Source organism: Oculina patagonica, chromosome 5, assembly GCF_052425735.1.
Source record: "Oculina patagonica isolate OP01 chromosome 5, crgOcupat, whole genome shotgun sequence".
Taxonomy (NCBI): domain Eukaryota; kingdom Metazoa; phylum Cnidaria; class Anthozoa; order Scleractinia; family Oculinidae; genus Oculina; species Oculina patagonica.
This window is the reverse complement of record NC_135762.1, coordinates 12187485-12210329: the sequence shown is the minus strand read 5'-3', so window position 1 is coordinate 12210329 and position 22845 is coordinate 12187485. Positions and strand designations below refer to the sequence as shown.

The 22845-nt window shown below is 39.1% G+C and overlaps 2 protein-coding genes across 2 annotated transcripts in view; both read left to right on the top strand.

Annotated features, from left to right (window-relative positions):
* LOC144655513 (proprotein convertase subtilisin/kexin type 4-like) overlaps positions 1 to 15985 on the top strand; it is a 47994-nt gene extending 32009 nt beyond the window's left edge. The window contains exons 9-14 of the mRNA XM_078515757.1: positions 335 to 435; positions 808 to 1047; positions 2552 to 2853; positions 4460 to 4573; positions 9346 to 9753; positions 15605 to 15985. Of these exons, the coding sequence (XP_078371883.1) occupies positions 335 to 435; positions 808 to 1047; positions 2552 to 2853; positions 4460 to 4573; positions 9346 to 9753; positions 15605 to 15642 (1203 nt within the window). The 3' untranslated portion in view covers positions 15643 to 15985. The remainder of the gene's footprint in view (positions 1 to 334; positions 436 to 807; positions 1048 to 2551; positions 2854 to 4459; positions 4574 to 9345; positions 9754 to 15604) is intronic.
* A 1979-nt stretch (positions 15986 to 17964) lies between these two features.
* On the top strand, positions 17965 to 20017 carry LOC144655528 (kelch-like protein 11). The gene has a single exon (XM_078515768.1). The coding sequence runs from the start codon at positions 17979 to 17981 to the stop codon at positions 19653 to 19655; it is 1677 nt and encodes a 558-aa protein (XP_078371894.1). The 5' UTR covers positions 17965 to 17978; the 3' UTR covers positions 19656 to 20017.
* The last annotated feature ends 2828 nt before the right edge of the window (positions 20018 to 22845 follow it).

The following is a 22845-nucleotide window of genomic DNA, read 5'->3' as shown; positions in this document are numbered from 1 at the left end:
TTCTAAAGGCGCTGACCTACTATGCTATATGTCGATAACAAGTTTTGAAGTATAATTCACTTAAAAATAACTTTTTGTGCGTGTCCGTTGGCGGTTTCATAGTGTCCGTTGTCCGTCTTAGAAAGGTGTCCGTCTTACAGAGAGTTTTCTTACAGTAAAATGACTGAAAAACGGCAGGGACCATCACCAGGTGTCCGTCTTATGGAGGTGTCCGTCTTATAGAGGTGTCCGTTAAGAGAGAGTTGACTGTATATCCTTTCCCAGACAGCCAGACGAAGGGCTATGTTTGTGTTCTTGGTTTTGCTAACATTTGTTTATTTGCTAACAAATTTAGATAACCGCTGACAATCGTAGAGGATGCGTTGATGATTTTGGAACAAGTTCAGCAGCTACCGCCATGGCGTCAGGCCTGATTGCACTGACCCTGCAAGCAAAGTAAGGCTGTTATAATATTCATGCCTAACTATGAGAAAGGGGGGAGAAAGTCGGGTCTAACAAGCGTACATTACCCGTTAGGAGTGTTTTATAAGGCCGACACTATCACCTCTTCCCAGGCGGTTACTAAAATAGAGCAAGAAATCATTCTCTCGTGTCTCGTGTCCTGCCTAAGTGTACAACGCACTGAACATGGCTAGGACTCCAACCCCGACTGCTCAAACGGTAGTCCAGTGCGCTAACCATCACGCCAACAATACATAAGGCCGGTAACAAGAGGTAGTGAGATGTTTCAACAGTCGGGACGGCTTTATATGGGCGTGTCTTTGCACGTGTTTTGCAAACATTTGCCGAGTTACATTTCTATTACAGCCCTGACTTAACATGGCGTGACGTGCAGCACGTGATAGTTAACAGTGCAAGATCAGCACCAGGAGTCTCAGGAGTACCACTAGCACGAGGCCATTGGGTGCAAAACAAAGCTGGTTTACGCGTCAGCAAGTTTTATGGCTTCGGGCTCATGGACGCTGCTAAGATGGTGAACCTAGCAAGGGACTGGAAACCAGTTCCTCCGCAACTAAGATGTGAGATTAAAGGCAGTGATGAGAACAAGTAAGAATTAAGATTTGTTTTTCAGGCTCACTTCTCGGCGATACCAGAAAATTTGTCGCCAGTTCTTTAAAAATTCATAAAACACAGTGGAACAGTTTGAAGCTAAAACGAGCTCTTTCTACTTTTCATTTGAAACACGAAGTCAAAAAACGTTTAGAGCAGAAGGACTTCGAAAATGCCTGGAAAGTAAGTCGGTTCTTTGCTTTCGTTTGTACGTATTTTGCGATGTATTTGTCGTACATTTGCAGTGTTTTTTGGAAGAAAGAAAGTCGTGTTCAGGCGTGCTGTTGTTAACACAAATTTGTTCGTTCGTTTGTTTAATTTGTCCTTTGGATGTATAACAAAGCACTTAAAAACTCATTAATAATTCATAAAAAAAATACAAAAGAAATGAATGTTTAATGAGTGTCTTTATATCTGATAAAGACACGGCTAAACTTTACGTCCAATTTTCTAGGCCAAAATAACCCCAAATCTAAATATCAGTGCAAGAATGAGTTGATCTGCATCAGAAGATTTTTAAGCCGTTCAATAAATTCGCAGTTCGTGTTTTATCAAGTCTAAAACACTCGGATGCGCCTCGTGTTTTTAACTTGATAAAACACTGCTGCTCATTTTATTAAACATTACTTAATGTCTTTTCTCTCGGGAAACAGTAAGTTGTGTTTTCACGAGACTCTCGTGAAAACAAAACTAACTGTTTCCCTCGGGACGGGACATCAACAAGGCAGTGAGAGTTGGTGCTAACATTTATGAAAAAATTTAACATTCAGGTATAACACCTCCCTAATTTTTTCTCTTTCCATTTTTTTAAATAAATAAATTAAATTAATTGATATTTCCGATATTTTACGCGGGTTGCACTTAACAGTCTTGCGACTGACAGATCTGTGCCCCTTCCGATCGAATTGTTGGAGCAAGGGCGAGAACCAACAACAAACTCGCCGGGAATCGAACCCGGGTCACATTGGTGGGAGGCGGGTGCTCACACCACTGCGCCACCCCTACTCACCAATAGCGAAACGCGCGAGTGACGTCATGACTCAGAAAAGACTCAGACAAACAAGCCGGAATGGCGGACGATTTTCCAATAACACTTTCTTAAACAGCCGGTGTTCCTAAACAGAAACTTCGCCAAGATTCCCACCATGTCTCTCGGAATATGCTGATGTTGTCTGAGCTTTGTGGGGTTATAATCATCTTTCGCATTCTATATTTAGACCTCGCGCGCTTCGCTTTTAGGGACGGACCATTAGAAATAACCGGAGGGGAGGGGGTGGCGTGTTAAAAATTTTCCTTGCAAGAATGTTTTTTTAAGGCCTACTTGTCTGCAGGATTTTTTTTCTTACGTTGCTTGAATTATTTTTAAGCATAACCGCTTGCAGAAATTTTTTTTAGTCAAGTTTCCCTTGCAGGACTATTTCTAATGGTCCGTCCCTTAGTGAATAAACGCCGATGTTATTTGACCCGTTGTCATGATTAACAAACTGTTTTTCAATTACAGAACCATCTCAGGTCTGGATAAAGTTTTTTCAGTAACATTTGGGAATTGTGCAATCAAATTCCTAGAGCACGTACAAGTCAAAGTCAATCTTGATTTCACGCGCCGTGGAGACTTGTCGCTTCAGTTGAAGGCACCGAGTGGTACGATATCTCCATTGACTCGAAAACGCGTCATCGACAACTTGACAGGATACAAAAACCTGACAAACTGGATCATTACAACCCTGTTTAACTGGGGAGAGAGTCCCATAGGAAAATGGGAGCTGATTGTTGGAGATTTTGACCCAAAAAACCCAAGTACAGGTAAATATAAGTTCCATTTATTTTACTCAAATCTCAAAATAAGTATATACATTTCGCCGATAAAAGGTTAAAAATAAAACTTAAGGTAAAAGCTGTTAAAAATTGATTCTAAACGTTTTCGATCTGTTCAATCATCATCAGAGTGAAAAAATCTGCATACGCTCATCGTTCTTATAGTTCAGATAACACCAGTTATGTAATACCCGTTCCCATTGGGAACAAGGTGAGGTCCAGTGATTGCACTTGTTTGTTTAGTTCAGGGTGGTAGCGTGCAATGTAGAATGCTTCTTTTATTCTTCTTTTTAACCATGAGTGGGCAGTGGTTAAAACATTCCACGTGAACTTGTGATTAGGGTGTTTTCTGATGTGCTTGGCTGGCTCTGACTGCTTATTGACATCTGAATGTTCGTTAACACGAACCTCGAGGTTGCGTGCTGTTTCGCCAATGTATGTTACTCCACAATTACACTTGCCTTTGTAGATGACGTGTGATCACCACCAGCGTCTACCAAAAACCGGGTAAACTACAAGTACATTGGAAATCGGCCATCCCAGAAAGGTGGAAGCGCAATACTATTCTAGGGGCCCTACATCGAGCAAAAAGAATAGCCACCAATTGGCAAGCAGAAGTCAAAGCCATCAAACATTCATTCATCAAAGCAGGATACCCCACGAAATTGGTGAATGAAGTCATCCGCGATTTTGAAAACCCAAAAAGCGACGAAACAATAATTCCTGTCCACTGGTTCGATGAAAGACCTAAACTTGGAATTCGCATCCCTTTCTGCAGAACAAATGAAGTAGAAAGTAGGAAATTCTTAAAGAAGCTTAACATGTACACCAAATGGAGGTTTAACTTCTTCATAATGTGGCAAACACGCAAGACGGAATCAATATTCAAGTTAAAAGACAAAATCACACACCCGTCACACGTCATCTACAAAGGCAAGTGTAATTGTGGAGTAACATACATTGGCGAAACAGCACGCAACCTCGAGGTTCGTGTTAACGAACATTCAGATGTCAATAAGCAGTCAGAGCCAGCCAAGCACATCAGAAAACACCCTAATCACAAGTTCACGTGGAATGTTTTAACCACTGCCCACTCATGGTTAAAAAGAAGAATAAAAGAAGCATTCTACATTGCACGCTACCACCCTGAACTAAACAAACAAGTGCAATCACTGGACCTCACCTTGTTCCCAATGGGAACGGGTATTACATAACTGGTGTTATCTGAACTATAAGAACGATGAGCGTATGCAGATTTTTTCACTCTGATGATGATCGAACAGATCGAAAACGTTTAGAATCAATTTTTAACAGCTTTTACCTTAAGTTTTATTTTTAACTCAAAATAAGTAATCTGTTATCATCACACAGTTAATTCATACCAAACCAAACCATATGTTTCTTGAGCGGAGTAAACTTTCCAACTTCGGTAAAATAACAGTTTGATTATAGAAACTAGCCATTTTTATCCCTAGCAAGACGTGAATAAGTACAGCAAATTACTTCTCTTCACTCCTGTGTTTAACACTGTAATGTGTTTTCCACTTGCATTTCTTGGTGTAATGTGTAATGTGTTTTCCCCTTGCATTTCTAGGTACTCTTTACAGCTGGTCTTTGATTCTGTATGGAACGATTTCAGATCCGCGAAGTAATATCTCCGATGTTTTCACAACCGCCAAACCACCCTCAACCTCAAGCCCACCAACAGGTATTTAACTATTGAGTCGCCGCCGAGTACATCTGGTAGGCGAATCTCTTTTTCAATTTGCAAAACCTTTTTTTGTCAAACGGAATACGCAGATGTGAAGTCTTTAATTACCCCCCCCCCCCCCGCCCCCCGAACAGTTTTAATGATGGATTTTAATTATGCAAGATAAATAAATTAAAGGAGCTACGTCACGGACAACGCATCTTGAAAAATTGGCAAGTTTTTTTTTTTAAGTTTGTCGTTCGTAACCTGCCTTAATCTTGCCCAGTCGAAACCATCCTTGGTTATTTTCGGCTTTTTATTTCTCCGATGCTGTTTTCCTACGTTGTTAAACTATTATTTTGAGGTTTCCTTTAATTTGAAAGAAATCAGAAAAATTACTTCAAATACCGTGACATAGCTCCTTTAAATAAATGAATTTTGAGCAAAGAGAGGCGTTTGTTACTCAGAATTACTACAAACATTTTGAATACGGGTTTTAAAAAATAATATATAAGTTAGGCGCGTTTGACTCCCGATCGAGCAGTCCGGGTTTGAATGCTGGATGGGTTCACTGTGTTTTGTTCTTGTGCTAGTCTGGCTTCGGTTGTTCAAAGGTTGGATAACGCTATCTACCGGGGCGCAGATGTTCAAAGGGCGGATAACGCCATCTACCGGGGCGCAGATGTTCAAAGGGCGGATAACGCTATCTACCGGGGCGCAGATGTTCAAAGGGCGGATAACGCTTAATAGACAAGAACTAAGATGAACCGCTGTCATCTAAGAAGGAAAATAGCAGCCGAAATTTAGCGCCGGCAATTCTGTGCTATTTTCCTATGAGGAAATAAATTTCGACTTAAACAAAAACGCAACTTTCATTTTTGTTGCTGACCACTAAAAATAACACGAAATGGGCACTTTGATATTGTTTCGAGGTATTTGAGCGCAGTTATTTGCGGGACTGAATGACCCCCTATAATAGACCCTCGTTATTCAAAATTAAATATTTCGTTATCGTAGCTATTTGCAGAGTTCCTTTTATGTTGTAAAATACCTTGTTACATTACATTTTCGCGACACGTTAATTTCGCGAGCGATTTAAAAAAATCGCGAAATTAAAGTGACTCACATTATGGCAATAATCAAGAAAGAATCAGTTTAGTACATACCACTGGAGGAAGGAATTATCAATCTTAATGGATGTTGTCGTCAATTGACTCAAGAACAATAACTCCTGCACGTACAAGCATGTACGGTAGACATCGTGAGAACTACTCTGTTGTTGCTATTGCCGAGATTTAGTCCCGCCCTTGGTTTTTGTTAATTTTGACGATATTTTTCCTTTGATGAAGTCGTTTTATTTAGCTCAAGGGCATGTAAAGTAATATTGCCAAGGAAATGTAAATTGTGTCTTACTCAAAAACGCGAAATAAAAGTGATTCAAAATACAAAATTTTCGCAGAATCACTAAAATGTGTCGCGAAATATGCGCACTTCAAAATCGCGAAATAAACGTGTCACGAAAATTTCAAAGTAATAAGGTATTTATTACCATAAAATACCTTTTACCAAGAGGGCGATAGTTTTAATTTGCTTTAATTTGTTGAAAGATAACGACTATCAATTTCAGGACATCAAAAAATCTTGCAAACAACTTCATTATTGATTTAACCCTCGGTTGTACAAGCAAACTCAATCCTCACTGTTTTCGTTTTATTAAGTGCACTGTTGGCTGTGACGTCATCAGAGCCGCCATCTTGGATTTCACCATTTTCTTAGAAAGTCAGAAAATAACAAAAACTGATGCAAAATCAAGCCAGAATGCTTATGGAATGTAATAATAAAAAAATTGTTCAATTCTGTTTCAAACTGGAAAAACTAAAGAAAAATGTTAAATTTGACAATTTTTGGCCAGATCTGCTTCTATTTATGACGTTGCCATGGCAACGTCAAATATCATGGATACGTGATTGACATATCAAAATTTCCGCAAGGGATGAATAAACAGCTACTGAAAGTTTCAGCATGGTAGAGTAAATCCTCCTTTCAAAAATTCGAAAAACCTTATGGGGGGTGGCATCCACCCCCCACCCCTTGTACGTCCGAGGGTCAATTAAAAACACTTTAACAATTTTTGTCTAAAATCTGGTTTGCATGAAGGCAATCTGCCATACTTAAACATTTTGTTTCTCCACTTTACCTCGCGATAACGCAGTAGAAAACCAAGATTCTTCTTTGGAACTCAGCAAAACTTCTTTATTAAAGGCAGGGGGGAAGAAAAGAAAGTCGGCACTTTTCTTTGAAGACATAGCAGTGCCTGGAAACGGTGCGAGTCTATGTCAATCAAGCTGTTGCTAAGAAAGACGTCAACCCAAAGTTTTGTTTTCTCAGAGAGATTTAAATATCAACATAGTTATGATATCAATGACTGCGTGCGTTTGAAATGCGAATAGTGGCGGTGTTTGCGTTTGATGTTTTACGCCGCTGAGATTTTTTTTCGGCCAGTCAGATTTCTCACCTGATATTTCACGTCACTGACAATGTTTTGGCGGCGTGGAATAACAAGCGAAAAATTTATCACGGTTGAAATTTAACAAACAAAATATGAAAAATTATTTCAGAATCATTGGAGTTATTTTTAATAAGTATAATTCGCAAGCCTTACTTTTGCCATACTGGTCACCGTTATCATTGTTTGTTGTTTTGCTTGTTTTGATGTCCGGCAAACTTCAAAGGAGCAATTAAAATGCAAGTTTGCTATTGTGTTTTGTGCACGGTCAAGACCAAAACATATGAACTAAACAATGAACTTTATCAAGCTATTCACTACGCCCTTACCAACCATTCGATAGCTACGGTGCAGTCTCGGTTGCCTGGCACCGCTATGACCACGTTTTGAGTCGTGAAACAAAGGGAGTTTCTTCCCCCCCCCCCCCCCCCCCCACCCACCCTGATTAAGAGGAAAGATCATGCTTACAGAATTTCTCTGATTATGCAGTATTTTCCAATTTTTTTTCCTTATATTTTAAGGTCTTATTCCTCTCGTGACAGCTGGCTCTTGTTCGAGGAGAAAAAAAAATGAGCGTTATGTTACCTGTAGTCTTCAATGAAATTTTTTTACACATTGGTTCGAATGAAAATATTGCAAATTTCAATTTTTTTTCTGAATGGCCTTCTAAATCTAACTGAACAGTTTCGGGTTCTTCAAATGGTGAATCCATTTCTTTCAGCAGACAAGTTTTTTAATACGGTTTACAGCACTTTTGTTAAAAATCTAGCAGATGCCTATGTAACCTGCGATTTTAACGAGCCCAAAGCTTGCATATTTCTGTAGGAGCTGAGAAACATTACAGTACTGGTATTTTCACAAAATAAACATTAAAGGTCAAATGAACAGAAATTTCGATTTTTTTTTTTGCCCGTGTGTTTATTCAGAGCCAAATTAGCATATCCATATCCCGAAGTGTCAAAGTAATCGGACATTGCATCGCAGAGATATTGCATGTTGAAAAATGCGTTTTTAGGCCTTCAAAATCGTAGAGTGCTCGGAAAAATTGTCGCAAATAAAAACTTGTGACGTCATAATTGATGTTTTTGAAGACGACCGCAGAGCGATTCCACAGACCGAACCTTAGAATTTAAATAAATCTGTTTAGTGACATTTCAAGCAGTTATTTCGTTCTGTTGGGCCGTTTTTCAGTTGATTGTTTGTTGGTTGTTGTTCAAAGACGCGCATATTTTTGTAAATAAAATAGCTAAAGCTCAAAAGTAGCCTAATCAAATTCAAGTTTTGTTTGCTGTTGTTTTGCATAAAATACTTGGCGTCACGCTAGAGGCTAAGTTAGTTTCAAGTTAACACTTGACTCGAGTCCACGTGAAAATCCCAAGTCGCATTTTACAAAATCTTGCTTCACACTTGACAAAGGACATTACTTGAGGTACAAGCTGTCAATCGTCTTCAGAATCGTGACAACGCTGCCCGCCGCTTTCATTTGGCTTACATTTCCTATTGGTCAAGTGCGTTGTCAAGTGTGGTGTAGACCACACTTGGCGGCGTACTTCGGCTTCTTTGAAGTACGAAAGTTTTCATGGTCACCAAGTACAATTCAAGTAAGTACGTTTTACCCCTTCACACTCAAAGTAGGTTCCAAGTGCACTTAGATTATACTTTCGAGCTCTAGTGTGAAGCCAAGTTCGTGAGACATAGGTAGTATGCACGCTGGTATGCAAACAATTCAGAAGACTCTATTCTTTCTCTTTTAGGTAGTACATACCCTGGTATGCAAACAAATCAGGAGTCTCTATTGTTCTTTCTCATTAGCATTTAACGATTCTAATTAGCATATAAGAATCGAGGTTTGCGAGATCGCTCTATTGTATCGAACTTTGACAATCAGTGCGGCCTGTGGAATCGGTCTGCAGTCGTCTTCAAAAACACCAATTATGACGTCACAAACTCGTTCCATTCCTCCCATTTCAGTGCGCAGTCATTCAAAAACGTTTTCGTGAACCCCTCGGAAATCTTCGTATTTTTTTTGCTGTAATTCGCGCTTTAAGGCTCAGAAAGCAATTGTTTTTTTAATTTCACTCAATAATGGATAGTTTTAGTGTTTGGTTGGTTAAAATGGCGTTTTGAAATTTCTGTTCATTTGACCTTTAATTGAACATTGTTCCACAACAACCGTGAATGCCATCGGTAAAAACATTAATTAGTCCATTATTAATTTACAGTGTTTTTTATTTAAGCATTCTTGCTAAAATTCAGCTGACTTCACATCTGTTACTATCATTAGGTATAGGAAGCGTTAATCCATGTCGTGGGAACACCTGCTACTTTATCTCGACCGCAGAAGAAGGGCGCTCATGGGATAACAACCGAAACACATGTCAAAACAAAGGTGGTGACCTAGTTTCCATAGAAACCTTAGCGGAATGGCAGTTTATTAACGGAGAGATTCAAAAGAAATACATTGGAGTACCCAATGAATGGCATATTGGTTTGCATAAGGTGGGAGGAGTTTGGAAGTGGATAAATAATAGCCCATTTACCCTGGCAAGCAAATGGCAAACGTCACACGGAGAGCCTTCTGGTGATGGAGATGTGGCTGTCATATCAAAGGATTACCCGCCTACTCATCAAGGCGAATTTAATGACCTTGTAAGGACGCGTAAGAGAGCTTTTATTTGCGAGTTACCCAAAGGTAAGATGAAAAAAAAAAAACAACCACAAATCGAAAAAAAAAAAACGAATTAGCATGAGCTGTTTGAAGTATTGTGTATTAATACTCTTCTTCAAAAGAATAGATTGCATTCTTAAAACCTCTTTTCGGCTTATTAAAAAAAACATATCCGTGAAAGATGTTTGAATATCTAGGAGCCAGATTTTCCCAGTTTCTTTAAGATGCCACCTTGAATCTGGTATATGGTCTTAGCATAACGAATCAAGGCAAATTCGGTGTCTCATCAGACCTTTCGGAAACACACCAACCCGACTTTGAATGGCTGATACTGCACTGTTTGATGTCGGTCGGGCAAGCTGCCTAGCACAAAAATTTTTACTAGACATTGAATAAATTTTCCAAAAGAAAAGATTTGATTGACATTGGTGTTGCTATAGCAACGAAACGACGACGTTATGGATTTTGTATATCAGAAGTTTGCTCAACGTTGAGACCTTAACTTTTGAAATAATTCAATTTACCCATAAAGTTCAAGAGCGGAAAGTTTGAAAACTTTCTATGGGAGCGTTTTCTAAAATTGATTGATTGAATATTTTAAAGCAAACATTTTAAAAATTTGCCCTACTATTTTGTAAATTCTTCCATGCCAATGACTTCCTGATAGACTAAAACAGTGTCTTCAAGATATGTTCGAATATGTCATACCTTTAGCGTAGAACTTTCCTTGAAGTTTTCATTCAGTTTGCTTCATTTGATTTCACTTAAACACTTGATTTCACTAAACCACCAATAATCAATAATGATTCCAGATTTTGAAGTCAAGTAGTAATGACAATGCCAACAATTGAGTAACCTATCCATTATGTGACATGATCAAGTTCAAATAAAACAGCTATAACAGACAAAAAAACTGTCTAAATAGGCATTGCTGATTACATAAAAAATTCTAATTGTATTTGTTGGAAACTCACACATTCCTCTTCGTTCCCTCTGGAACATAGGGCCTTGACTACCATTTTCCATCTCTCGCGATCTTTTGCTACATTCTTTGCCTCTTCCCAGGTCATACTGATGGTCCTTAGCTCTGAATGCAAAGTTCTTTTCCATGTCAGAGCTGGTCGTCCTCTTTTCCGTTTCCGCTTCGGTTTCCAGTCTAAGGCTTGCCGAGTGATGCTGGTCTGATACTCTGACCTTTGCGTAGAGTTTGTTTCGCCTGATCCATCCCTTCTTTTTACTCTGTTGGTGTCGGTGATGAGCTCCTGCCTGGTTTTTCTCACAGTTCTTTGGTTCGAATTACACTCTGGCCACTCTGACTCTATAACCTATTAAAAACACCCTTTATTTTCCTTTTCTAAAAGGAAAAGGGGTGTATAACTCAAAAACGAGTCCGGTGACCTCCATTTTTTAACATTGAATAATGATCAGCCTGTTAGGATACAACTTTTTGCAAAGTTGGAGCCGTTTCAGAGTCACCTTAAATTTTCGAAAATTTAAGGTAGCTCTGAAATGGCTCCAGAGAATTTTTTTTAACTTTGCAAAAAGTTGTATCCCAACAGGCTGATCATTATGTAAGAGATAAATACCGAGAACGGAGGACGTTTGAGGTATTTATCTGACTTATTTTATGATATTGTTCATGAGGGATCATTATGTAAAGCCCGTTTCCAGCAGGACAAAAGCTGTCTAATTATTGGTACCTCGGCTTCGACCGTAAACACGTAAACAACATAGTCTTTCTTTTGTTTTATAGTTGCCATTGTGCTGCTTTCTCAGAATGGCCTGATCGTGCGCTTTTCACGGTTTCGCGACTCATTGTGACTTTCAAGCTTATTTGAATAACACAAGACTGTTTTGATGTTTTGATGATTTGTTTTGCTCTGTGTGATGTTCGCAAGGAGCGGGTTAGTGTGTTTTGTACAGCATCCATAACGTACGAAGAAAAACCTCCAGAGAAACGGCAAGGACTTTTTACGAAGAGTTGAACCAACAATAAGAACATCATCACTGTGGCCAAAGCTTCTTAGCGGAACCGAATTCCAGATAAGTTGTTAGGAAACATTTAGGGATGCCATGTTTTCAAGAATGAGACGCACGTTGTTGTTGTATTCAAACAGGATAATCAAGCAGAAGGAATTTTTAACTGAGGCAATATGCAGCGACAAATCCAACTGAGCTTAGCAAATCGCTTGTGTCGATTCTGTTTTTTCTTGAATTTTATATTTCCAAAAAAAATTAAAAACAGAAGAAGGCTTTTTAATTTTGAAAGACTTAAAATGTTCGCAAAAGTAAACTTAAGAAATGTTTGGGCTGCCTATATTGCTTAAATTGTTTTGTATTAGGTTGCTTTAAAAACTTTATTGTTGGAAATGTAGAGTATTATTATCCAGACAAGGGGTTTGATTTGGTCAGGAAAAGATTAGTCGTTGCCTAGAATATTAATGAGACGTTTAACAAATTATACAGAAACATCCCTCGTTTGAGGTATTAATTTGTATAATTTATACGAGGGATTTATACAGATAAATCCCTCATTAATAATCATAAATTCAATTCATCAGCCCCGCTCCTCCCTGCTACATTAGGGACCTTACGTAACCACGACGGCGACGACAACGAGAACGTCGCCAAACAAAAGGTTTAATGAGCAGTACAATAGCTCTGCACGTGTGTTATCCATCTTGGTACATTTGTTGGTCGTCCTCTGCAAACCAACAACGTGAAATGACCAAATTCTGCGTAGTCTGGAGAACGTGAACTACGACGGCGAATTTTTCATGTTTCTAGTCAGGGGCGTAGCCAGCTTTCTGAAGAGTTGTAGGCCTGGCCGCTTCCAGAGAGAGAGGGGGATGAGGGGGGGGGGGGGGGGGGGGTCGGAGTTATGCTCCAGATAAAGGCCCTCAAAAGTGCAATCCGGCAGCACCTAAATTTTGGCATTTCATTGCCGATAATGGCCTGGCAATATTCACTCATTGTTAAATATATAAACGCACTTGTCTTTAACGACACATATCTGTCACTTTGTAAAATAAAGTTCTCGAGTTCGATTTTAAAGTGCCGATTTAACAATATATCCTTCCAGACGTTTCGAGCTTAGCCCTTTATCAGTGGAAGTCAAGTTGCTGTTTCGTTGAGAAAAGGCCACGAAAAAAGATTTAAAGTTCCAATGCAAGCTGCGCGCGTTATGAGCGCGCGACGACTTACATTCAGTCAGCGCGGCTGACTTGTTCACAGATTGAAGATGAGTCGCTTTTCCTGACGTTATCGTTCAGTTGTTCCCATCGCAGAACATGATGCTACGGACTTGTACATCTTGAATAGTGTAGCCATTTGTATTGAAAGGCTTTGCGACAGGAAAGCCTGGCAGGTTTTTCTCGATGCTCCGCTCAACGAAACGTTGCTGTAGCGTGCGGCTAGTTTCGTCGATGTAGATCGCAGAACAACGGCGGCAAGAGATGCCATACACTTAGCCGGTTGTTTCGCAGGTGAAAGCATCCTTGATAACTATTAAGCATTTGGGATCCTGCAAGGCGGGGTCAAGAGAATTTGATCACAGGTGCGGCAGCGAGCGTGCGTGCATGGAAAAGTTCCCACGTTAAGACCAGACTGGCTACTGTCGGTGGTGTGAACTAAGACGTCGTGCTATTAAAAAAAGCTCGAAACGTTTGGAACGCTATTTTGTTAAATTGGCACTTTATACTCGAACACGATAACTGTATTTTTTCCTTTTTTTGCTTTAAAGTACAACTGTCACGCAGCCAAGAATTTCTCTACTTACTAGAGACTTGATTAATCGAGAAAGGGTAGCTGCGATATTTATAATGCATATTGCTTTCAATTTCATCTTGAAAGTGCTTCAGCCACAATTACTCTCTTGACAGCACATTTTAAAAATACGAGTGGGCTAAAAAAATTTGTAGGCCCGGGCCTACGGGCCTATAGGCTAGATACGCCCCTGCTAGTTTGAATTTAATACTGCGCTTATAATTTTGCTAGAGATTAGTTCGGATACCAATGAACGCACTAAGTAAATTAGAATAGTTGCGAAAATCTTGAATAAAATATAAATTCACTGTTTAGTCGACGTTGTCGTCAGTGTCGCCGTCGTGGTTTCGTAAGGTCCTTATTATCAAGCCCTCCCCGGACTTTCAGTTAGTTAATATTCAACAGGGTTTTAAGTTAAATGAAGGTTGTTGAATAACAAAAGAAAATGTGTCAATCATGAAATAATCGATGATAAAAATGGAGGTCAGCAGACTCATTTTTGAGTTAAGGGCGCTTAAAAGGAAAATAAAGGGTGTTTTTTTCGGGTTATACTGTTGCTATGGTTACCAGTGACGTCAAGAAAATAATCACAATTTGTTTATCAATGATTGGGCAATTGTTTGATACCATTTGTGCAGCAGTAACTGATAAATATTCGAAGCATTGACCCATCAAAGTATGAGAGCTGGAAAGTTCTGGAAACTGTTGTGAGCCTCCTTAAAGGGGCTAAGTCACGGTATTTGTAGCAGCAGCAGCAGCAGCAGCAGCAGCAGTAGCAGCAGTAGTAGTTAGTATAGGTAGTAAACTTTATTTAAGTGTCAATCGTTCTAGCGTTTTACGCACTAATTGGTGACACTGATTAATCAAAGATCCCTTCGAGCCACGACTGATTTTTTTCACCAAGTTTTACGTTTGGTTTTCGTACCTTGAATATATATGAGCAGCAGGTGATTCATTTTGATGCAATTACAAAAGCAAAAAACGAGGAAACATGCGTGACAATTGCAGACAATCGACGGTTGAGCCCACAATGTCTATTACATTGATATAGGATCGTGAGATTGTCGGATTAGCTCAGTCGAGTAGGTTACAGGGTGGGGTGCGAGGGGTCGTGAGCTCAAAACCCAGAGGTATCGGTGCTTTTTTTCCTTTTTTTGTTCTGTTTTTACCCCATAGCACTAAAATGGTTTGCTTATTATATCGCTCCATAGGTATACATTGGAGAATAAAAGCATTTACATGTTAGCCGTAAAGTAATAACGCTGTAAATAAATATATCAGAACATATAGACTGATTCAGGTAAGTATACGGAAGAAATCGATCGGTGCATCGCTTTTGCAGCTCTTAATGTCCACTTTTTTGGCGGTCGGGTACCTTACACACATAATTGTCAGCGGCATTTTCCTTTGCTTTGTCTTCCTTGTTAAACCAGGAGTGTGTTAAACCTTAAAAGTTCGCCTTTTTACGGCCGCCTTGCTACACTCTTACTTCTCTTATCAAAAAGTTTACAGCTGATGGACCAACCAACCGACCGACCAACCATGTGAGTGAAGCCGGGCTACCCACTATACTCCTGAATTAAAAATTCAGTCGTAAAAACTAAGATAAACATTAAGGTAATTCATTTTAGGTAATTCTCTTTATTTTCGTTAATTGAGAGCTCTGAGCGTCAAATTGGCAGAGGCAGGCCACGTACGTCAATTCCCATTACATTAGATGCGTTAAAATACTAAAATACCTTTAATAAGAACTCTTCAATTTGTTAAAAAGTTAAAAATGTATTTAAGATATACAAATATATAACACGTCAAAACAAATAGGAAACTAAATTAAAAATCACCGACATTATAAGTAAAATAAAATATAATTAAAAACTATTCTAAAAAGGTGGGTCTTTAACAACGATTTGAATCTATTGAAATGACTTTCGTTGCGTTACTCTTTCGGTAAATTGTTCCATAATTTCGGAGCAGCCGCCGCTAAAGCACGGTCTCCTAGTGTCTTTGTAGTCAAACATTTTGGCAGGCTGCAGAAATAAAACCTCTTAAAGATCTCAGTTTATATGAGTTGCTATCTTTATGCTAATCATTTCACTTTGCTTTATTACAGCTGCCGGAGGAGATACGGAAGGAAGTCCGGGACGGTGATTTTTAAATGGCCACTCTATATAAACCTCATATATATACGGAGAAGAGAAATAGAACAGTAGCTAGATTCCAATGTTTCGCTGTAGTTACAGGTGAACGTAAGATAATATAACAATAAAGTTTTGTTCGCTTAAAGAGAACTAAAACTATCAACAACGTAAACTGTCCCGCACTCGTTAGAGGGATAACTCGTTAAGAGGTCTGATCTTCACGGCAGAATACTCAAAGACTCAACACTTATAAACGTCACACCATCTAAAAAGATAAATGGCATGCAATGCATGCAGAAGCGATGACGTTTCACAAGGGATCTTACCTAGTTTTGAGACAATTTGTCAAAATCTAACGTAAACTAGCAGTAATCATAGATTAATAAGTGCGTTCGAGTATTGATATGTTGGAACAGCAATTTCTGGGGTTTTGCATTAAGAAGGCATGGTTTATTTTTGTTGAAGCAGACATCCAGTTTTAGTTCGTTGGTAAAGTTTTTGTAAGTTATATTATTAACAAGAGCAAACATACTGAACGAAACGTGCATTAAGTCTTTAATAAAACTTCATTTATCAACAGAAATAAAGCTTACAGGTTTTTGCAGCTTTTATCGCCATCAGTACATATGCGTGACAAAACATTCACCTGAGCATCCCATCTCAAACAGTGACGCGTTCTTCTGAAGAATTAAGCGGTTAACGGTCATCATGCCAAAAGCTACTCGTTTCAAACAGCTAAACCTTCAAATTGAAAGTTGTTACTAAGGTAGAGACCGTTCAGAACAACTAAAAAAGTCGCCAGAGATTACGGGACGATTCAGTGAATCTTCAGTTTGTCGCAATTCGCCAAGTCGCCAGCAAACAGATCAAGCAGATAAAGCGGGTGAATTTTAGATTTCATCAAAACAAAACACGATGTGCTGTTACCGGTATTTGTCGAGTATCCTGAATCAAACTCAAACTCTTCTGAAGTGGTTTCTTTTAGCAGAGAAGTCGTGGTATTACGGTTGATACGGTTCTGGATCAAGAATCCGGATTTGGATTTTTCCCAAAGAAACGCACCCTAAATATTTCTTCCTTAAATGATCTGACTGTGGGTGCGTTTCTTTGTAAAAAATCCAAATCCGGATTCTTGATCCAAAAACGGATTTTGCGTTTCTTTACCTATATCCGAAAATGGATTAATCTTGGATCAATGATCTGAAGAATCCACACTTCGAGTGGATACATCAGATCATATCTGAATCCGGATTTTTAGGATTCATGATCTGTGCGTTTCTTTGGGAAAGGATTCGAAAAAAGTACCTTGGCCCAGCGGTCTTTGCTGTGAAAATACAGGTTCGCTCTTTGTAAACACTGCCATACGGAAAGTTTTAGGCGGTTATTTCGATCAAAATATCAAAATATTTCACGATAAAAGGAAACGGTAGCTTCAGATAGGTATGTAGTATCATTTTAAACGGGATACAGGTTTTCTAGAACAGTCACTGTGTGCCTACGGAAGTTGTATCCTTTTGAAATTGTCGCGAGTGAAATTTGCACTGATCATTTCGCAATCATTCTTCGCGCTCAGATGCTTTCTCGCCACATTGTGCTTAACGCTAAAGAAGATCTACTTCGACGTGTGGTTTTTGTAAAAGATTTTGTATGCTTAAATTATTTTAGCTAGGATACATTCGACGAAAAATAAATTTGTGCTGATATTTTATGTTCTGTGCGAAATGTGTTTACGGGGTTGTCATGGCAAAAAATCCGTTTTCGGATTCTTCGTTTCTTTGGGAGCAAAGTATCCGTGTGATCTGAGATCAATGATCCAATTTTGGATTTTCCCAAAGAAACGCACCCTGTATGTTATGTGAAACGACCTGACTATTTTGTGGAACGACCTGACGTGGAACGAAGTGACTTTGGACCAACGATTGTCTGAGAATTCTTCCATATTAATTATATTGTAGAAATAAGTAATTGTTGCCTTCCTCACTCGGGGTTCCTGCTCCAAAGTGGTTCCTGCTATTTCTATTTGTTGCAGAAAAAAATTGTTCTCAATTACTCCCGGTGAAGGCTCCCATTCATTCTTATCAACATCATAAGCATGCAACCTTGGGAATCCTCTTTCCTGTCCTCCCTTTTCTTGCCCCCTGCACCCTTCCCGCCCTCTATTCTACCGCCCCCTTTTCATCCAACATTCAACTGGAGACTTCACTTCCCATGCAGCGGAGTGCCCTTCAGATTATGCGCCGAACTCATCTAGTCATTTTGGCGGGAAGTAGCTCACAGTGCGCAGCCATCTGTTGTGTGCCGAAATCGTACATCATGCACACTGATGAGAATCAATTTTGTGTGGAAATGATGAAACGCCTCGATAGTCAGCGAAGGAACAAACAGTTCTGTGATGTGAATCTAGAAGTTGGCTCCGGTGACGATCAAGCTCGTTTGAAAGCTCACAGAATCGTGTTATGTGCAGCAAGTCCGTTCTTTTACAACGCTCTTAACAGTGAAATGAAAGAAAAGAAAGAAGGAGTGATCCGATTGGAAGAGACGAGCAAAGCTGTGATGGAAGAAGTGTTGGAGTATCTGTACACAGGACATGTTGATATCAATGAACGCAACGCATTTGATTTGCTGCAAATAGCTGATTTTTTGGTTGTTCCAAGTCTAAAAGAACTAGCGTGCGAATTCGTTTCATCAGAATTGTCTCCTTCAAACTGCATCAATGCGTATTATACCGCCGTGAAGTATCAATGTTATGCATTGCAGAAAAGAGCGAGGGATTTTATTTTCGCAAATTTCATAGACGTCACGCATTCCGACGATTTTCTGAATTTGAGCGTGACACAAGTCGAAGAGTGGATTTCAAGTGATGACATCACGGTGAAAGCAGAGGAAGGAGTTTTCCAAGTGATTGTGAAGTGGATGGAGAGAGATGAAAGTAAAAAACTTCAAAGTTTTTATGAGTTGTTCCGCCACGTTCGTGTTGTTTACGTGTCACGCAACTTTGTTTTCAATGTCATTCTACCGCATCCCTTGGTGAAAGACAGTACAACATGTACAGAGCTTGTACAGGATGTCATGAAAGAGCTTTCGTATGGTACAGAAGAATGTTATTTTGCCCAGCCACCAAGGAGTTGCCTCAAGACACATGAAGATACAATTGTTGCGGGTGGAAAAAAGGAAACATTGTGTTACATTCCTTTAGAGAACAAATGGTACAAGATGGCAGATATGACGGAAACACTGTTGCCACGATACAGTAATTTGGTTATTCAGTCTGCCATGAGTGCTTGTCATGGCAAATGGTACATCACTGGTGTTAATACTCGTGGCTATTGTGTAGCAGAGAGATATGATCCATCAGTAAACTGCTGGGCTCCTGCTAGGTCTTTCACTGCGGCAATTCCACACAATTCTGTATCTGTGGTTAATTTTCAAGGATTACTTTACATTATTGGAGGATCCAATAAAGAAAGCATTGTGCACAAATACAATCCTGATACAAACTTGTGGCAGAAAGTAGCATCCCTGAATGTTGCAAGATATACTGCTGCAGACAGAAACTCTTTATATGCAATTGGAGGCTATTCTGCAGATGGGTACTCAGATATTGTGGAAAGATTTGACCCAGGAAAAAACTGTTGGAGTAGACTTGCTTCAACTCATGTAAAAAGAGTGCTTGGTTGTGGCACTGTTGTCAATGGTAAAGTGTTTGTGTTTGGAGGAATAGACAGTCGAACATCATATGCAAAAGTCATTGAAGTGTATGACCCAGCTACAAACAAATGGAGTAGCATTGACTGGGTGGGTGCACCAAAATATGTTTTTAATGTCGCAAGCTTTAAAGGCAAGATTTTTTTGATGGGTTTGTTAGAGGAAGGTAGCTCTCCCAAAACCTCCTTACAGGTTTATGATGTTGATAAAAATGAATGGCAATCTTGTTCAAGTGTTCCAGTTGGTACTGAAGTGTTCACAATTGCCCCCTTAAGAATACCAAGAGACATTTTAGATTTGTGTACAGTGGTATCATAGGAGTATGTTTATATAATTTTAACCATCCTTACTTACCATTTAGTTTGGTTGTTGTTTCCTTAAGAGAAGCTTTGTTGATTTTGCTATACGTCAAAAACATACAGACAGGGATGTTATTACCTGTGATCAGGCGTCTTGTTTATTGAAAGGAAGAAGGATAAAAAAGAATGCCTGATACATTTCAGGTGCGTAGCAGGTGCCAACCACCTTCTCAGCTAGCAGAGAAAACTTGTCCTTGCTATAAACTTGCTTTGTCTCCACTATTTTGTTTCATTCTGACCAGCTTCTGGCTACGAAGTCTAGTACGCCAGCCGATCAGAACACATTAATTCATAAAACAGTGTTGTTTCTCAAGCACCCAGGGGGTACTCGGGACTTCGAGTGACAGGGATGATCAAAGGATTTTTTGGGGTTTGAGATTTTCGATTCCGGGATTTTTTTGGGTAGGAAAATTTGGCAAGTATTTTTTTTTTATTTAAGTAGGGATGTTTTTGGGTATTAAAGCACAAACAAACATGTCTTGTTGATTTTTGAGAGGTCAATTTTTGATCTAGGGATTTTTTTGGGTTATGTTGGAAGCCCTAGGGATTTTTTTTGGGTCTTGATTTTTTCCCCCATTCGATCATCCCCATCACTTGAAATCTAGAGTACCCCCCCCCCCCCCCCCCCCTGGGCTCAAGCAATCAGAAAAAAAAAATAATACAAAAACTGGATTTAAACCAAAAGTAAATGCATCATGCCCCTTCCTCCGGATAGTGAGTAGGGTGGGAAGGGCATGATCTCACATTAGGGACACTATGCATTTCTAAGAAAGCTTTAGTCAGTAAAAAGACAATGACTTTTAGTTGTTAGTGGCATCTGAATAATGTAAACATTTATTTTGTATTCAGAAGTGTTTTCCTTGGACATAATGTAAGAAACACTTGAATTTATGGCAAGAAAATACAGTTAAATTTCAATGAATTGAACCCTCAATACCTTGAACCCCCTGCTTACTCAATTCCCCATCAGGCCATTTTGTTAGTAATTTTACCATAGAAGACATAGAAAACTCAGAGCTTTTTTTATTCTTCTTAAAGGTTTAATCTAGACTTTCAATTAAGTCCTTCGTCTTGTTTATTATGGCGCGTCGGACCTCTCGCGACTTTGTCACTCGATCTCGCGACTTCGCCGCTCGCACGGCCGCTTCGCGACCTAAATTTAATTAGGCTCGCTTCGCTTGCCTATTTACTGTGAAAACTCGTGAGGTTGACTTGTGGCAAGTCTATGTTTAATCCAACTGTATGATCAAATTGGCTAGTGCAATCTTAGTGTAGTGCACTACATTTGGAGGTAGAAAAATTGGACCATTGGTCCACTGACCCCTTCTTGTGTCGGGTCATCAGCCCATTCCTAACTCAGAATACAAGGGGCTGTTTACAGGCATGTTACGAGCTTAATTACTTGAACAGATCTGACTGTTTATTGAACTGAATTCCACCTTGAACTTCAAAGGCAAAGCTCCATTTGATTTTAAATTTGAGTTGGTTCACTTCAGTTTATAACATTAAACATACCAGTATATACTGGCTTGTTTTTATAACTAAATATTGTCATGAAGAGAAATGAGTTGATGTTATATGAGGGTTATTATTTAGTTTGCAATTACTCAAAATCAAAAATAAAGATTTTTGTCAATAGTTGTTGTAGTTATTTATAATACTTTGATGGCCCCTAGTCTGTAGCAAATTTTATACTTGAATGCTTATTGCTTGATTAGCATTCACAGATCTACAGGAGGGACCCTTCAACCTTCTCTTTGATGCTGAAAAAATGTAAGAGCCAAATATTTTCCGCCTCACTTTCCTTATTACTGAAAAATATAAGGCAAAAGGGCTGAAAATTCTTCAGCCCTCCCTAGGGGACCTGTCATTATTTATTGGGGGGGAGGGCCACTATTTTTGGGGGGAGGGTCACTACTTTTTGAGCGCCAGTTTGGGGAGGGCCATTATTTTGTAAACTGTATTTAGGGGAGGGCTACGACTTTTTTAAGCGTAAAACTCTACCAAGTGTCTCAAATGATTTTTATATTAAATTCTAAATTTTGAAACTGATGTTCACCCTTTCTCGTGATGTCAGAACAATGGTGTTGACAAAAGGTTCAAGTCAATATTCAAGTATGGCCAGCAATAAGCTTTTCTCTTTTCAAAGTCTGTATTTAGACTTTGCTTTACCTCTTTGCCTTTAACAGTCAATAGTGCTTTTATATTACTAGTAAGTTGCAATAGGTATTGAATTTGTACCTTTAAATAACAGGTGTTTTTCACTGGTATAAAGTGATAACTTTTCATAATTTTTGACAGTTTTGAGTAAGTTTCGTGTGATTTTAGAAGAGGTAAAATAAAAAGAATTTCCCGGGGGAGCATGCCCCCGGACCCCCCTAAACCTTTTTGTGTAATGTGAAACAGCTCTTTGAGTCAAGGCTTCTTGGGCCTTACGCATTAAGCTTGAAACTCATGCAATCAGATGCAATCTACATTGAAGCAATTATTTCCAGCATGAAATAATTTTTTATAAAACACTTCATTTTAAAGTGCACCTAATCAATGATCGTCCCAAAACATAGTATATCGCTTCTTTTTAGTTTCCTTTCGTTACCTACTTTTAATAGCTCGAAACAACAGCGATCTAAATGGCATTGTGGAAGGGCCATATTGTTTCTCAGAATCGCGAAAAACAGATCGATATCTAGGAGGAATCGATATTTTGCAAAATTTCCTGGGGGAGAATACAAGGCCACCATAGAAGGCACGCATTCTGATTTAAATTAGAAAGATCTGGGGTTGCAATCACTAATAGCAAAAACATAGAAATCAAACAAAAGACAACCAGCAAAATAAATTGAACTGCAAACCAACGGTTTTTACAAAGTCAAGAAGCTGTTTTTGTCTCTGTACATTCAAAGGGGAGGGTCACAATTTTTTAGACTCCAATTTGGGGAGGGTCACAATTTTTTGGGCTCCAATTTGGGGGAGGGTCACAATTTTTGAGCTCGCTTCTTCGTAGATTTAGTGGCCCTCCCCCCCCTGATAAATAATGACCGGTCCCTAGCTAGGCTTTGGTAGATTGTGCTAGCATAATTTTAAGCATAATTTAGCAAAACGAGCATTATTTTAAGCTTTTATTTCAGTTTAGCACTGCTAGCATAATC

Excerpts from the sequence above, each read along its gene's own strand:
- LOC144655528 (XM_078515768.1), top strand. The coding sequence starts at position 17,979 with ATGATGAAACGCCTCGATAGTCAGCGAAGGAACAAACAGTTCTGTGAT.